The 18,310-nt window shown below is 27.4% G+C and overlaps 1 protein-coding gene across 34 annotated transcripts in view; it reads right to left on the bottom strand.

Moving 5' to 3' along the window:
• LOC147816171 (transcription-associated protein 1-like) overlaps positions 1 to 18,310 on the bottom strand; it is a 97,253-nt gene that overhangs the window by 19,653 nt on the left and 59,290 nt on the right. For 13 of the 34 annotated variants that reach the window (XR_015431838.1, XM_087158283.1, XM_087158284.1 and 10 more), the window contains 5 exons: positions 10,052 to 10,135; positions 7,776 to 7,979; positions 4,982 to 5,079; positions 2,673 to 2,806; positions 758 to 836 (listed from right to left, as the gene is read on the bottom strand). Coding sequence is in view for 11 of the 34 variants with exons in the window: in XM_087158291.1 (XP_087014417.1) it covers positions 7,806 to 7,979; positions 10,052 to 10,135; positions 11,756 to 11,800 (303 nt within the window). In the remaining 23 variants the exon portion in view is untranslated. Of the gene's footprint in view, positions 1 to 757; positions 837 to 2,672; positions 2,807 to 4,981; positions 5,080 to 6,537; positions 7,111 to 7,775; positions 7,980 to 10,051; positions 10,136 to 11,755; positions 11,914 to 12,709; positions 12,758 to 13,297; positions 13,463 to 14,810; positions 15,390 to 18,310 lie in introns of those variants that run through there. The other 21 variants (XM_087158305.1, XM_087158304.1, XM_087158303.1 and 18 more) reach the window with 19 other exon arrangements.

The raw sequence follows: 18,310 nt of genomic DNA, 5'->3' as shown, positions 1-18,310 counted from the left end.
AAATCCAATTATCCGAATTTTTGATGATCCAAATGGGGTTCGGTCCCAATTGATTCGGATAATTGGAGTTCTACTGTACCTTTAAGTACTTTTTAAAAATGCTACGAACCATGTATTATTTGAATTTATTGATGTGACACGTTTGCCTAAGAGGCCTTCTGGCCAAATTTGAAATTATCACAATTACCACTTTAACCACAAACCTAAATATAGCCACAAAACTTGGACCTTTTTAATGCTTTGTAACAGCCTTGGTAAAAGTTTTACAGAATTTTGTAGAGTGAAGGATAATCAGTGATTGAGCTGGTACCCCCTTTTCCAAATTTTTACAAAATTAGAAGGACTTTCAGTCATAACATATAAGTTGCTATCTATACTTACTAGATTTTTGGATGGATACCAGAATCAAACACGCTTTCAGAGATATCAACAACAAAAAAAAGAAGTTATTTACTTGTTAGTAAAAAATCTAAATTTGACATAAGGTATGATTTTTTTAAGTCATGCAATTTTTGTGAAACAGAAATGTTAATAAATAATCCTAAAAATTTCTTAGGCTTACATAAAGGAAGAAAAAGTGAACATATTGTATTAATATAATATATTACTAGTTTCACAATTAAAATCATAAAAATTGGTTTGAAGATTCGAGATTCTTTCAATTTCAATATAATTTTCCTATTTTACTCTCCGAATAGTTAGAGAATGGAATGGTGTAAAAAATTAAATTTAATGCCACAAGAATCGAAACTATCACCTTAATGACTCATAAGATGTCCATCCAGTTCCAATTAATATATTTTTATCAAAAAGCTCTTTAAGGGAAGGCACTAATTCTGAAAATAGAAAACTGTTAATTTTACTTGAAAATAGGGTTAAAATAAATGTTAAAAAAAAATTTGTAATCCCCCCCCAACATTTAAAATATAGATACTGCACTTGACATGGCAGAAACAAACCTGTTAATTGATATATGATTTAAAAAGTGCTTGATAAAATAACTAGAGGAAATGAGTTTAGATTTTTGGAAAGAGCATACAGTTGTTTTGTTTTTTTTTCTTTTTGCCTTTCAAAAAACTTACAAAAATTTTTAGTTTGAATTCAAGTTTTTCTCAAAATAAACTAAAGTTTTATATAAATTTTTATAACAACAAACCAAACTTTTAAAAAAAAAATTCCAGATAACAAATGGGAATTCGTTAAATTAAGGCTAGCAATCTTTTTCAAAAACTCTAAGAAGTAACTGTAACAACTGCATATTTTCAACAGTTACACAGGATGATAAACAAGACTCAATATTCTAAAATAAATATCATTTGTCATCGTACACTCTTTTAGAGAATGATTTTCTTTAAAACAATAGTAAACTGGGATGAAATTATGTTTAAAGTGAAACTTAAGAATTGGAGAAATCTGTGAGTTTGGTAAGCTCAGCTTCAAGGAAATGAGATGCTCTAAATAGCAACTAGCAGTTCACGAAGACTGCTAATTTTCAAGTAAAATATATACATTTAAAAAAAATTTTTTTTTGAACAGCTCTTCTGGAATTGTTTGTTTTTAAACACTAGTGATCTTCAAAGCACCTTTGAGCATTAGTTTGTTTTTGAATTGTAAGCTGAAAATAATAAAATCATCATAAAATCATTTTCCCCCTTGTTATTTAATAGAAAAGTGGGTAGCAAGGAAATTTTGGAATATTTATCCCAGAGGCTCAACCCTTGGAGGGCTAATAACATTCTTGAAACTAAAAACGTTTAAAAACCAATTAAATATTAAAACTATTATAAATTAATGCTAATAATACATACAGCCCCTCTTTTTGAGGTAAACATAGTTGATCTATAACTACTAATAATTAAATATTTGAATTCCAACTTTCACAAACCAAAATAAACTAAAAACAAAAAGTTTTAAATTTTTTATTAATTATTCGAGGTATTTTTTTAATAATACATATTTAATCGAGTATTCTTCATAGGATATTTAAGGCTTATTAACTTGACTCACTTAGAAAAGGAATTTTTATTTACTGTTCTAATTAGACATGTAAGACTTTTTTGGAGGAAAACAAAATTCACATTAAATAAATATATAAAGAAATAGTTATTACTGTAGAAATTTTTTTAAGACTTTTACATTATTGAATTTATGTAATATCGTAAGAACTATACAAGGATATTTTTTCAAATGAAACATTATATTTTTTAATTTAAACATTGATAGCAAATTATGCTATTCAATAAAACTTTTTTTAGTTCATCTTAACAAATAATAGATATATAACAACATAGTTTATTTTTAAAATAATAGTATTTAAATTATAGATTATTTTAGACTGAGAAAGACTTTTAAAATATAATTTTGCTATTCTTGTTTCAAAAAATGCCGCTATTACAAAAACTTCTACAAATTTCCTTTTCTTAGAGTCATTAATTTTTAGATATAATTAGTAAGATATGCACAATTCTGAAAATGACGCAAAAATTAAAGAATTTCTCAAAAATAAGGAAAACTCGTACACACAGAGAACATTTTAAGCAGAAATATTTTTCAAAAATGGTATCTAAAGTAAACATTTTTTTTAAAAAAATGAGTCATTTATAAAAAAAACATGTTTTAGAATAAAGGAAAAAACAAGACATATTTAAGTAATAAAAAAAAGCATTTACTACCTCAGCTCTGTGGCTAAAATATGACGGGCTGCTACGAGCAATTCTTTGCACAAGTGGGCAACTTCTTGAGGACATAGATACAACAATCTTATCCTTCCTTTAGCAAACTGTGAGGAATGTTCATTCACAACATACTACAAAAAAAATAATCAAATTAAAATCAGAGCTGGGTTATAATTATAATTTGCTATTATATATATTATATATATTATTATTAATATATGAGCTATTATTATAATTTGAGTTAAAATTAAATTTGCAACTAATTTAGGTTAATATTACTCAGATAAACATAAATACAGTGCATGCTGCCTATTAAAATCACATCCGTTTTGAGAACACTTGATTGTAAAAAGCAGCAAATTTTAAAAACCAAAAGGCAGGAAAAAGTAATTTCAAAGTTGAATTTTAAACTAAATTAAATTGATTAAAAACTAAATTAATTACTACATTTATGTTTTATTTTTACAAAACCTACATTTGACATTAACATTAGCTGCATTTTTTAACTTACAGGAGGGTTATAAAATATTATATTTGATAAGCAAAATTTCAAGTTAAAAATTCACCATAGTTTGAAAGCATATAAGAGTTTCTAAAACATTAAATATCCTTTTATTTTCTGTAAAGTTCATTTTAAGAAATCAAGAGCTCTTTTGAAATCCATTGAAGTTAGATTTACCTCATTGAATGATTGAGGATCCTTGACATTGAATGATAGGCATTTTACAATTTTTTTAAGTACATAAATAGTTTTCTTTTGGATTCCTTTAGACTCTCTTTTTCCTAATATTTTTAACTTTTGCCCTTCAATTTTAACACAAAATGCAATCAACACCAGAAACTTTGTTCATAGAGAACAGACAAAAAAATTATTATTTATATGTATTCAAAACTTGAGAATATAGAAAATTCTAATCATTCAAACAAAAAACAGCAAAGTTTTTCATTGTTTTAAACAAAAGCCTTACAAAATGTTGTCTTTACATAATGGTAATAATAATTTTATTAGAAGATGGTTTTCACATAGTTTGATATTAAAATGATTCCGTTCTTGCAGATTTAATAGTAAAAAGCAGCTAATTTTACAATTCAGTGATTTTATAATTGAAGGTTCCAGTATTAATGATACAGTTAAATCACAGTAGTAAAAAATAAAATAAAATGGGCAGAAATTTTTTTTTATGTTCACAACATAATAAAATGAATTTAATAATCAGAAAATATTCCAGTAGTCAGAATAGTTCTAAAAAAATAAATTACCTCCTTCATTTTGAACCAATAAACAAGTAAGCAAGGAAATATGGGGGGGGGGTTAATCAAATATATCATATCAAGTTCACTTTATTTTTATTAGCATGACTTTTCAATTTATTTTCCCTTTTAATGAGTTCCAGATAATATATTTTGTAATATACTTTGCACATTACCTCTATTTAATGTTCAAAGAGCAAATAGTTCAGCATCAGGGCTATTTAATTTATAAAGTCAAAAATTTGATTCCTAATGCATTGTGCAGAATTTTTTTATCATATTCTATGTTTCATTATATAATTACTAAAAAAATTAACTAGTGATTAATATGTTAAATGCAAAATGTATTGAAAAAATGAGCCTGGAAAATTAATTTTTCAACACACATTAAGTACTCAATGTAAAGATAGCTCATTAATTTGCTTGAAAGTAATCCCCCTGTTGACAACAAATCATTCATTCTGAAATCATTAAAGTGTAGTAAATCATTTTCACAACAGCCTGTTGTAGGTCAGGAGGGTCATAAAAGCTAAAATTCTACAATTCCTAACCAATGGCATGATTTTGTTAAGCAGAAGTTGCTTTTACTTCCTAACTCACACTTATGGATCTAAAGCTTGATTGAGTATCTATCCCCACTTCAGCACATGAATAGCTTGGTGCCTTTGACCTCTGAGTTGATTTTGAAATCATATCTGTGAGTATTAAAGTGTCTTTTAACATGTTGAGGTTCACATCAGCCATCAGTGACTGACACTGAACCTTTTGTTTTGGCCGTGTCAGTCACCAGTGAATGACAATGTTTGATATATAACCAAAAAAATTAACATTGTTTTAAGTAATTACAGAAAACTTATTCAAAATTTGCTTAACTTTTATTTATTACAGATCACATTATTATTTATTTAAAATTTCTTAGTAGTGTGCTCAACATTGTTATACCACATTAGAGTACTTCTAAGCAGCAAAGGGATTTCCTTAAAAATACGGTATAAAAAATATTTATTCAAAAAATAAGGAATAATTCTTGATTTATTAGTCATTAACCTACTCACTTGATATATTCTAACTAGGTAAGCTAGAAAGGATAATGTATTTTATCTATGCAGCCATAAAGTTAACATAAACTTCTTTGTTGAAAGATGGATTGCTCCTAAAATAAAACAAAACAAAAAATAAAATTTCTGCAAACATTCTGCATTTTGTCTTTTTCTCCCCAAGAACAAATTAAATGCACAAAATTTAATGTTTAACTTTGTCCCACCTAGTCATTGAACATAAAATTCTTTCACAGAATACAATTGAATGAGTAAAAAACAATAATGTAGAGTTTTACTGTATAAAACCACTCTTACTTGATCATTTGGTATGAAATATAAAATAAGTCAAAAAGAAAGACATTTAAGGTATATCCTACATGCCAGTAGTTAATTTAAAAAGTTTCTCTCTATATTTTCTGCTATATTTTGACTGCAAACATTATAAAAATAAAATTAAAATGACAAGGGAGTCAAGGATAAAACAACAATCAAGATCAAAATCAGTAAAATAGATTTTACAGCAAAAATCATGCAAGCTGACCATTTGTAATGTACCAATTTGATGGCCTAGTTTGAGAAGTGGTCAGTATATTAAAAGGTGATACAAGAGTGGTGTTAATTATAGTCTTGGTATACCTAGTGGGCTGATCAACTTAAAAAGTTACATTGACCTCCATAGTAAAATGTTTGTCTCAATTAAGAAAGCTTTATTTTTAATAAGTGTAACAAAGTAATAAAATACGTCATACACGATATCATCAATATTCCTTAGACTATTTTTTTTAGTTGAATATATGACATTGTTTTAAGATATTTAGAAAAAAACTTACTCAAACTTTGCAATATTTTTGCTGCAAACCTTTTCAAAGAAAAAGAAAAGACATTCCAGCGTCAATCAAGGATCAAGGATAAGAATTTCAATTAAGGAAAAAAATAAAAACTGAGACCAATAAAATAAATCTGATTTCATTTGGATACAACATTTGTTTTAATTAAAAAAAGATTAACAAGCTTTTATTTTTGAGAAAGATTACAAAATATAAAATTTTTTGTGATATTGACAAATATTTCTCAGGCTAACTACTTCGTAATTATTAGCTGGTTGTAAGATATTTAAAAAAAAATTATATTCTAAGTTTAGATGATTTGATCCAAACAGAATATGAATTAGAAAATTATATATCCACATTGAGATGCATTTTATCAAAGAGAATACTTTATCGTTATCTTATATAGGACATGCTGCAAATTAATTGAAACTTTATTGGATGTATGAGTTTTTCTATAAAATTAGAAATTATTTTTTCATGACTGTTCTGAAATTAATCAAAATTATACATTTTTGTGATATTTCACATTGCTAAATTTAAATTAGTTTTCATTTAGACACAAGAAAATTTTAATAAAATTACAAGTTAGTATAATTACAATCATAGGTAGCTCCGTAAGTTCATGTAATTAAGTTGATAAATCCATAGATTAAATTGATACTAATTAATAATAATTAAAAAATAGATTCTTAAGATCAAAATTAATGTTTTCTTTTTCTTTTCTCTTCCAGCCTCTTCTCATGTAATTTATTTAAAATTAATGTTTTAAAGTTGGAGTATATTCCCTACTAAATGCTGAATCTTATTTTGCACTGAAAGGGTTTTGTTTTAATTTTAATAATTTTTAACCCTACAAACTCTCTATAAACAAAAGAATTTAACCTGCATTTGTTTTATTAACTAGAATATTTATTTATTTATTTTTAATTTAATTCTATGAACGTTAAAATTTTAATGTTTAAATGGACTTTTACATTATGTAATGTGACAAAAAAAATATGAATTTTCCCCTTTTTTTAAAAATTTATTTCTATTTATCTGTTCTTTTCTCATAAATTGATTCTGATTTTCTGATTGTTTTTTTCCCCTGGGATATCAGTTTTTAATTTTAAACATTTAAAATTATTTAATTTTACGCAAATATATTATAAGGCTACCCGATAAAAATAATTTAGTGCCGAGAGCAATGATGTTTATAAAACAATTACTACCTATAATTGCTGTTAACATGCCTGCCTAAATTCTTGGACATGCAACCCTTCATAGGTCAATTTGCTGTGCATGTGGCCCTTCACTTCAAAAGGTAGTGCACCTCTATTATAACAATAAGAAAATTTTTCCTGAACTTTGAAGGCTTATACAGATTGAAAGCATGCATACATGAATTTTTATTTCAAGAGATGTCAAAGTAAATACCACTAAAAATTGACCTGAAGTTCGAATAAATTAAGCAAGAAAAAAGATTCCAAGCACATTTCAGAATTAAATTATGAAAAAAACGCTCCTCACATTAAATTTTTAAATGAAGTTACTTCATAACTTTTTTAATTTTACTTCAATATCATTTTTAAATTCAATAGCATCAAGAATAATAATGAAAACAATTATAAAATGCAATTGAAGTCTTCAAAATTAAAATATGAATGAGTTTTAAGAAGGTTTAGAAAGAAAAACAGACCTTTTAATGGGCTCCTAAAACCATATTTAAATTTAAGGCTTTTTTAGGAATGGAAACCCTTTCATACTTGTGAATAAGCTAATTTTTAAATATTACCAAGGCTACAACAAATAGTCTAAATTTTATAATGGTTTAGCCAAATAACTATTTTCATTGCTTACTCAGAAAATATAATCTTATTAACATACGTTTAAAAAGGCTTTTAAACACAAGACTTGAAATTTTCAAATTACATGAACTAATAACTAATTTAATAACTAATAATAACAGATTCACAGATGCTAAAATTATTTTTACTCACCATCTGAGTAGTTGAATTTGGATCCCTTTTTTAACTTTTCTCAATTTGAATCAGTGTTATGGTAAATGTTTCTTTCAATAGCAGTTCCAACGTAGCTGCTGATAAATTTTTTACTTTTGGAGTAGGCCGTGCTTCAAACATAAGATGCAAGTAATTAGGCAGATCTTTGTAAATATTCTTTACATAAAGCAGAAACATCTGTATCTAAAAATAATTGGAAAAGTACAAAAGATTAATTATTTTTTCCAATTAAGAATATATTTTCTTCTTTCAATCGGTATGTAACATGATAGTGTAACCAATCGATTTCAGGATGCTATTAAGAGTCATATTAATAATAATCATACATTACATTAATGCTCTTTCAAATATTTTGCCTTTTTTAATATAATCATAATTAATATCATGATGTTATATGATATGATAATTATACAATATGGTAAATAAATCATATAATTATTATAATTTCATATGTTATCACAATAAAGGTGGAGCTTGTTTATAAATCACAAAACTGTATTCATATTGAATAATGCAGAGTATTAAATATTTATACACCATATTTTTTCTTCTTCAATAAAAAGTTTGTCATAAACCAATTCTGATTAAATAAACACACGACAAAAGAAAGCATCAACAATCAATCATTTTCAATTAAAATTTCAAAAGGAAAAAAAAAAACACATAAATGTTTCATAAAATTTCAACAAATTAAAAAGAATATACAGTTTTTAAAAAAAAAATACTACAGAAAATTGTATTGAGTTAAAATATTAACAAGTGATAAAATTTATGATGAAATCTCCTTTATTTTAATACATAGATTTAAATTTGCTGAACCCTATTTTTAAGCAACACAACAATTCATAATTAATATTTCACATGTTTTCTCTTTGCTTTAAAGTCACATGTTGATTATACTATTCTTCATGATTTTTTTTTTTATTTGTAAGTTGAAGAGGTGTTAGTAATAGCTAATTTTTTTTTAATATATCATTATTCTCACATCACTGCATGCAACCTTTAGATTTCCCAATCACTTAAGTTTTATTTTAAGATGCTTGATGTTTTGGTATATTGTGGTTAAACAGGCCATGCAGGTGAAGAGTACCAAAACAAACAATACAAAATAAGAGAATAAAAAAAAGTATTTAAACCATGGAAATAAAAAAATTAAAAAAAGAGGTTTTAATTACATTAAAAAGATTTATTTAGAACAAATTACCAATGAATGGAAAAACTTATAAACACTGAATGGAGAGAATTTCTATGTTTCTCCATAATTCTTTTTTTAATTTATTTTTCTCTACTTTATAAATCATTAAAATTTTAAAGGTTTCTTTCACACTGGACTTTAAAATAATAAAAAAAAGGATAAATAATTCAAAGTACTAATAAAATCTTTCTGTTGTGTTGTGGGGGAATCATTGATATTTTATATCCCCTAATATTTTGAGTTAGTCACACTAAAATTAAAAAGAACCCACAATATATTCATTTTTTTCATTATGATTTTCATTTAAATTTAGTGCAAAAATAGCATAATATTATATTTAAAAAAATTAATTTGTGACTAAGACTCATTATTATTAAATAAAAAAAAATTTTCTTCAGGATCATAGCAATTTGGATTGGAAAAACAATACTCATCAATATTCCTCAGAATTTTTCATTAAATAAAAGCAAAAATATTAAATTCTTTTAAGCAATGTCTATAAAAAAACCTTGAGAAATTAAAACAAGAAAACTTTAGGAACAATTTGGCAAGAAATAGAATAGGATCAGAGAATTTAAAATGAGTTAACTCCTTGTGATCATTGACAATTATATTGCAAATTATAGGCTTATAAACTTTATTTATAAATTGATTCATCACAGAACTATTATCTTCCTCTATTTTCTCCTTTTTTTACTCCCTCATTTTATCAAGAATTATTCATAGAAGCATCTGTCATTATAATGGAAGCCTATATTAATATCTTTTTAAACTTTTAAGTGATAACTAAGTCTTAAGTCATAACTAATTAATCAAACAAGTGAAAAATCTAAAATCTCTTATAAGATACATTAAATGACATCCACTCAAGTCAATATTCTTTTCCCCATGAAAATACGAGTTTAAAAACCTATAGAAACACATTCCACTCAATGTAATGCAAAAATTTACAAAAGTTGATCATTAATAAAATAGTTTTCAAAATAGTACACTATGAAATATATTAATACAAAAGCAAATTCATTGAAAAAGATAAATCATATAAATAACACATTCTTACTTCAAAGCTGCATGGTGGCCTGAAGGTCTTATGAAATTCTATGATTATTCTTAAAACTACTAATATGTTTTCCTCATTTTCCACCTAAAATATGAATATTTGAATAAAAATAAAACACCAATAAAATCAGTATAGGAGAAGTCATAAAATTCCAACATTAAACATATAGAGGAAATATATGTTGAGAAAAATATCCGCATAATTTCTCTAAGTTTTTATGAAAGCAACAAAATTCTAAGTTAATATATAGCAACATTTTATTAGCTAATCAGTTCAGATGTAAATATCAATCTAATATAGTTAAGTAATTTATAATTATTTTAAAATGTAGAGCTAGAGAAGAAAATTTTCAGTTTTCAAAAAATATTTTCAGCTATTCAAAATTTTTACCAAATAAACTTCACTTTGCATAATTTTTGTATTAGTATTTCCTCGGAGAGATAAATTTAATTTTAATTAGAATATTATTTATAATTACGGGATTACAAATCCTGGGCACATGGTTGCCTAAAGACTTACAGCCCAATATTTCAGTAAAATTTAACACTTTTTTTAATCAAACAGCATGGCTCATAAAAATGAAATCCTAGAAGTTTAAACTTTTCTAGATCCATGCTCTTGATTTTTATGTATTTCAATTATACTCAACAAATAACAATGCATGCAGAACAAAAACATACTGCAAGTTCTTGTTCTGCCTATACAATTCAAATGTGTAATTGAGTTGAAGATTACTTTAATCTCTTTAAAGTAGGGTTTCAATGATCTCAAAACAAAAATGCAATGAATATACCGTTTAACATTTATGCAGAACACTAATTTTAGTAAGCGATCCCCTAATATATCATTTAAAAGTTTTATAACTGCTTGTTGACTGAAATCACATGAAAGAAAACAATCAATATTTGTGTAACTGGGAAATCTTACAAGATTTTTTATTGTATTTGGTGAAAATAATAAGTAAGCATATCACCCTTGAAATCGACATCATAAAAATTTGATGTTGCGAAATTGCTTATCAATTTTCCTTTCCATTGAATGACTTAATTCCCAAAGAAGTTGAAACAATGAATCCTCTGGGTAAGACTCTAAATATCTAAACCATGTAAATAATCAATAGACAGTCCCTATATTGGAACTATCAAATATTGTGATTATGACAAGCATTTAAAAAAGAAAGAAAAAGGATATTGGATCAAAATTTTTCAATTCTTTAAATCTACTTTCCCAATAATCTGCATTTTCATTCCTGGAAAATCGAATATTCAATACACACAAAAAATTCAGGACAAATACGGATAAAATACTTTAAATCAGGAACATCAAGATCATCAGGACAATTACTAACCCTGATTTAATCTAATTTTTAAAAACAGCAGTCTTGAATATAAAAACAAAGTGAGATGAAGCGTAAATAGAGAAAACCTGATTATTCTGCCAAGACATTAAAATGAGGTTGATTTCATACACACAACATAACCTACAGACATTAGCAATAATGGGGTTATTTTTTTAAATACTGTTCAAATTTTGTTATCTTAAACCCATATCAATGACTATTAACTGTGTTCATTAAGTTCATCAGTTATGTAAACTAAATAATTGACAACATATGAATAAAAAAAACATAAAAGAGTAAAGGAAAAAAATTTAGATTGGCTACCTTCATAAAAAATAATACAGGATATATATAAAAATATGTACATTAAAATATACAAAATGATCCATTGGCATGACATGAAAATACATACATGGGTGGCTTTTTCAGCATTGAACTATGGTTCTCCATCTTCTAAAACTCTGATGAAAATTTTTATGGCCTGATCCAAAAATGAAGGATATTGTGGATTACTAATAATAGTCTGAAAAAATAAAAGGATACTTTTATTATAAAATTATAACACAAATATTTCATTAAAATATTCTTTTTATTATTGTTAGTTAAACATCTATTCAAATTCTTTTATTTTTATTTATTATTTGAAAAAATATTTTTATAAACATAGTACATTTGATTTCAATGGTGTGCCTCTAGTCTTTAGGTTTCAAATTCAAACTGTAATGTATCAAAATAAATATTTTTTTCCCCTTCATTAGAGTAATAAAACTAATAACATGTTTATCATTAATAGTCTATTAATACTAATATAGGAGGGAGGAAAAATAGTGTTTTTATGTCTCAGCTTGCTTAAACAGTTTTAAAAAAGCTTTTGAGCCAATCACTTGAATGCTCCTTAATTCTTAGAATTTAAATTCTTATTTGCCATTCAATTAAATTCAATGATCTTCATACAATTGGTGCTAAAACATTAATTTCCAAATAAATAAATTTATCAATATATGGGAAACTAAACTGCCAATTGCATTTAACGTAAAAGAAAAAAAATTGGTAAAAAAGTGAAAAATGAACCAAAAAATAGGAGGCAAATTTAAATATCTAGAAAATGGGGAGAGGTTTAAAAAGGTTCCTGTAATTCGGTAGTCAAAATAGATTTGAATGCTGGGCTTAACGGCACAATGACTTTAATTGTGGCATACATAATCTGCAAAATTATGAAAAATGAACTGCCATTTCTGAAACTGAAAAAATAAATTTCGAATTTCCCATACAATGACATTCTGAATATAGCATTTTACTATATTAAATTTAAACCTTACTTCAAGCTCTCCACTCAATTCTGGCAAAGCTTTCAATTTACTTTCCTCCTCCATAAAAGAAAAGAAAAGAGAAAATTAAAGTTATGCAATATAAAAATCGATAGGAAAAGTGAATCAATGACAGATAATTAAATAAAAAATAAAATAAGCTATAATTACAGGTTACTACAATAAATGCATAAAATATATTTGATCAAGGTTTTGCTTTAAAAAGACATGTGGATTTGATTAAATTAAAAATGAGAAGTAAGAATATTTAAGTATGATTTTTGATCAGGTGCAGATAAATACAATGATTTATTTATAGGTAGGTATATCTTTAAGTAAGTATGATTTAAGTAGATAAGTAAGATTTATTTATAAGTATATTACTTTGGTTATTTTATTTTTTGTGAATATCAATGTATGAGAATTGTAAACATTACCAACAAAGTAACATGAGCCATAAGTATATAGTTATTCATTAGGTACATCCTTAGTACAAAATATAATATCTATGTAATCTCAAATACAAAATTGCTATGAGAAATTCTCAATTGAAAATAAATTCTGATTTTTCGATTCCCAATGACTAATTATTAAACTTACTTGCAACAGGATCTATGAGCATTGATACATATGAGCAGTAAGTATTCATAACAGCAACAGGATCATTAATGGATGCTGATACACTCATTACTGTTATCTTTGCCATGCTTAACGACTCCAGAAAAAGCTATTCAACGATAAAACTCACCTCCAATTTTAACAATTCTATAAAAAAAATTTAAATATTTTTAAGAATTTGCATAAATTGTAAGGACTGCAATTATTCATAGGCAAAATTAGTAAACATGCATTAGAAATTTAAAAAAAACAGAGATTATTCTGTTTTATAAGAACAAGAAATGTTATATTAGAGTTTTCACTTAACGCCACTTAAAGCTTCAGTCTCTAGCTGAGTTATATTCCATAAAATAATAAAAATACAGTTGATGCTCAATATAATGAATCCTCCGGTCCAAACAAAAGCGAATGAGATAACATGAGTTTGCTTTATCGTGTTTATTTATATTGCACATATTTACTTAGATTTTATACTAGATACATTTTTAAAAAAGTAGAGTTTCAGTTATTTTGAGATTTATAATCCAAAATCAAAACAATATATAACTACAAACTTATATTGCTTTAGGAACTGTGGATTTACATGCTCGCACTTTCAGATTTGGTCAATATTTATTAGGTCTTTAGTACATATTCTCACAAACACATAATAACAACTAAGACAAGCACATGCATACATTTTTAGTAACTATTCCCTTGCGCCCAGTGAAGCAAAAAGTACTTGGTTACCCTTGATTAGTTTACCCTCACAAAAGGTTTAACAATTGCGTAATATTTCCACACAAATTAACTAAGAAAGCAGAATTTTATTTACAATTATTAGTTAAGTTTCTATACAGTAATAATGAGGGGAATATTTCCGTATCCTGATCTGTCATACCGACTATAAGGTAACAAAATTATTTTAAATTTGCAAACTAAAAAAAATAAATCAAACAAGTAGAAATTTGTCTGAGGATGGCTATGAGTAATATCCTTTCTGTAGGCCCCCTTTTATTTTATTTTTTTTAGTTTCTCAAGGACCACTGCATGAAAGCTGCCAAAACTAGGCATTTATTCAGCTATAGATCATGATACAGAAATCTTCCCATAATGAGCTACTTGATATAACAAGGTAAAATAAACGGACTGCAATAAGTGATTAAGGTAATAAAAGTTTAATAGAGTTGCAAAAACTACGGTTAACCAATTTTAAAAAGGGAGAAAAAAAGGAATTAAAAAGATTATAGAAAAACGGACTTTACAGCAATTTAGACTCATTGAACTTGTATAATTATAAAGATAAAGCAACTACATTCATACCGGCACTAGGTTTGACAAATTTCCACGGCCCAATTATAAAAAAATGTTACACAAAATTTTCTTTAAAATATATTAGTTGCATTTAAATGTGCAATGCAAAATTGCTGAGCTTTTATATAAATAATTCCAATGTTGAAAGATTAAGAACACGTTATTGCGCTTATTACTATGAGAAAAAAAAAAAAGAACTCACACCATTCTTAATTGACATTATCTAATGCTGATGCACATACTGGAATATTTCAAACTATTTTCATTAAATAATTAAGGGTATGCTTGGTGAAATGTTCATCACAGCCTTTTGTTTGTTTACGAACTGATTTCATAATTATGTAAAGGATCCGGTTGCCTATTACTGTACATGTTACTAACCCGTTCAAATGGAAGTATTCAAATTGTAAAAAGCCATTGTCACTCAAGGCCAAAAATGCATTTTTTTTCTTTTTTGTTGTTGTTGTTGTTACTTTACGTCGCACTGGAGCTGCACAATGGGTTATTGGCGACGGTCTGGGAAACATCCCGGAGGATGATCCGAAGACATGCCATCACAATTTTGATCCTGTGCGGAAGGGATGGCACCCCCGCTTCGGTAGCCCGACGACCTGCGCGCGAAGTCGAGCACTTTACGGTAGCACAGTTTAACGAGGACCAATACCGCACACCCTCGGTCCCTACGCCGACTGATCCAAGTGGTCACCCACCCGCACACTGACCTTAGCCAGTGATGCTTGACTTCGGTGATCTGCTGGGAACCGTGTCTTAACGATCAGTCCACTGCGGGACTTTCTTTTTTACAATGTCGGACATAATAAATATAAATAAATCACTGAATAAAACCAAGGCTTAACTCGATCTGCCGCTGACGTTTGCCGCAGCGCCAGCGTGTGACGGCAGATCGAGTTAAGCCTGGATAAAACAAAAAACTTCGTTGTCATTAGTAGGGAACGTATCATCTTTCAAGCAATTTGAGTATTAATAAATTATTTACAAATAAAAAAATTTTTAGTTTAAAGATAAAAAAATTCTTTTTTGTTTTGTGCCCCATCATTCGATCATCAGACTATTTAATACCCGGTAACATAATACGTGGTCCAATTAAAATATTATGGGTCAATATTAAGGTCTGATATCGGGCCTTGCGTTAATATTGAAAATTGACTTCGAAACGCCTCGTCCTAAAGGTTTTTAGAAGACGAATTTCCTCATTTTAAAGCGATTGAACGCACTATTTTAGATATGCGTACATAGTGAACAACAGGGCCACATTGTGTATCCCCTATGAGGTCTATAATTATTTCCTCAGGTAGGGTACTCAATAACGCGGTAATATGATACGTGGTCCTATTTGAATATTATAGTTTAGTATAAGAGGGAGATATATGACCATATTTTTATACAGAAAATAGACTTCGAATTTCTTCATTTAAAAGTTCATTAAAAGTCTGTGAGAAAGTTAGATTTGAAGGCACGGAGGTCCCGGGATCGACACACTGCAACGGTCGACTTTGAATTTTTTTTATTAATTTTATATTATGTTTATTAAAATACTTTTCAACAATTTAACGTGAATCAAGTGTTCTGTATATAGAAATAACTATTTTTCTTTTCTGAAATAGCGAATAATAGCTAATAAACGGTTAAATTTTGATAATTTTTATTTATTTATTTATGTTATTTTTTAACTTTTTTTTCAATATTTTTAAGTAAATAAAGTGTTCTGTATATGAAAAAAATTATTATTTTTTTGTTTAAGAGTGAATAATGACTGAAAAAGGGACAAAAGTCGTATCAGGAGGCACTCACACATCACACCCCGTACATCCCTATAATATTAACCTATAAATTTAAAACTGGGGCAGAAATTAGAGTTCAATGTGACGAACAACTGTACCCGAGGACATTTTTATAGACCCATTAGTGGGCCGAAAATGGGCCAAAATAAGTTTGTTTACTAACCGGGATAAGGTGCTTTAAGCTAAATATTCGCGGAGTATGCATGTGAAGCATGGCGCTGTTGGTAAAGCTGTGAGGGAAGTTAGATTTGTTGTTTCGGGGGCCATGGGTTCGAAACCCTGCGAGGGTCGACATTCGGGTTTTTTCTTTTCTTCATATTATTTTTTTCAATATATTTTTTGATATTTTAACCTGAATCAAGTGTTCTGTATATAAAAAAAAAACTAATTTTTCTTTGGGATATAGCGAATAATAGCTAATAAACGGATAAATTTCGGATAATTTTTATTTATTTATTTATTCTAATTTATATCGTTTTTTTAACTTCTTTTTAATATTTTAAAGCGAATAAAGTGTTCTATATGTGAAAAGAAATATTTTTCTTTGTTAAGGAGCGAATAATGGCTGAAAAAGGGACAGTAGTCATATCAGGAGGCACGCACACATCACACCTCGTAACTCCCAGTAATATTAACCTATACATTTAAAACTCCTCCCAAAATTAGAATTTAATGTATCGAACAATTGTGCCGAAGGATTTTTTTATATACCAATTAGTGGGCTAACAATCTGCCAAAATAAGTTTTGTTTACTAACCGGGAGGAGGTGTTTTAAGCTAAATATTCGCGGAGCAGGCATGTGAATCATGGCGCAGTTGGTAAAGCTGTGTGGCAAGTTAGATTTGCTGTTCCGGGGGCCATGGGTTCGAAACCCTGCGACGATCGACATTTAACTTTTTTTTTTAATATTATTTTTTTAAATATATTTTTTGATATTTTAACTTGAATCAAGTGTTCTGTATACAAAAAAAAAAGCAATTTTTTTTTGGGGGGGGGGGGTAGCGAAAAATTGGTAATAAACGGATAAATTTCGAAAATTTTTTATTTATTTATTTATTTTAATTTATATTATTTTTTTAACTTCTTTTCAATCTTTTTAAGCGAATAAAGTGTTCTATACGTGAAAAGAAATATTTTTCTTTGTTAAGGAGCGAATAATTGCTGAAAAAGCGACAGAAGTCATATTAGGAGGCACGCACACATCACACCTCGTAACTCCCTGTAATATTAACCTATACATTTAAAACTCCGCCCAAAATTAAAATTTAATGTATCGAACAATTTTACCGAAGGATTTTTTTATATACCAATTAGTGGGCTAACAATCTGCCAAAATAAGTTTTGTTTACTAACCGGGAGGTGGTGTTTTAAGCTAAATATTCGCGGGGCAGGCATATGAATCACGGCGCAGTTGGTTAAGCTGCGTGGCAAGTTATATTTGCTGTTCCAGGGGCCATGGGTTCGAAACCCTGCGACGATCGACATTCAAATTTTTTCTTTTTTTTTATATTATTTTTTTTTAACATATTTTTTGATATTTTAACGCGAATCAAGTGTTCTGTATATAAAAAAAAAACTATTTTTTCTTGGGGAAATAGCGAATAATAGCTAATAATCGGATAAATTTCAGATAAATTTTATTTATTTATTTATTTTAATTTATATTATTTTTTTAACTGCTTTTCAATATTTTAATGCGAATAAAGTGTCAAATATGTCAAAAGAAATATTTTTCTTTGTTAAAGAGCGAATAATGGCTGAAATAGGGACGGAAGTCATATCAGGAGGCACGCACACATCACACCCCGTAAATCCCTATAATATTTACCTATAAATTTCAAACTCCGCCCAAAATTAGAATTTAATGTATCAAGCAATTGTACCGAAGGAATTTTTTATA

Source organism: Parasteatoda tepidariorum, chromosome 2, assembly GCF_982258835.1.
Source record: "Parasteatoda tepidariorum strain Cologne lab strain chromosome 2, Ptep-v5.0, whole genome shotgun sequence".
Lineage (NCBI taxonomy): Eukaryota > Metazoa > Arthropoda > Arachnida > Araneae > Theridiidae > Parasteatoda > Parasteatoda tepidariorum.
This window is presented reverse-complemented; position numbering and strand designations above follow the sequence as displayed.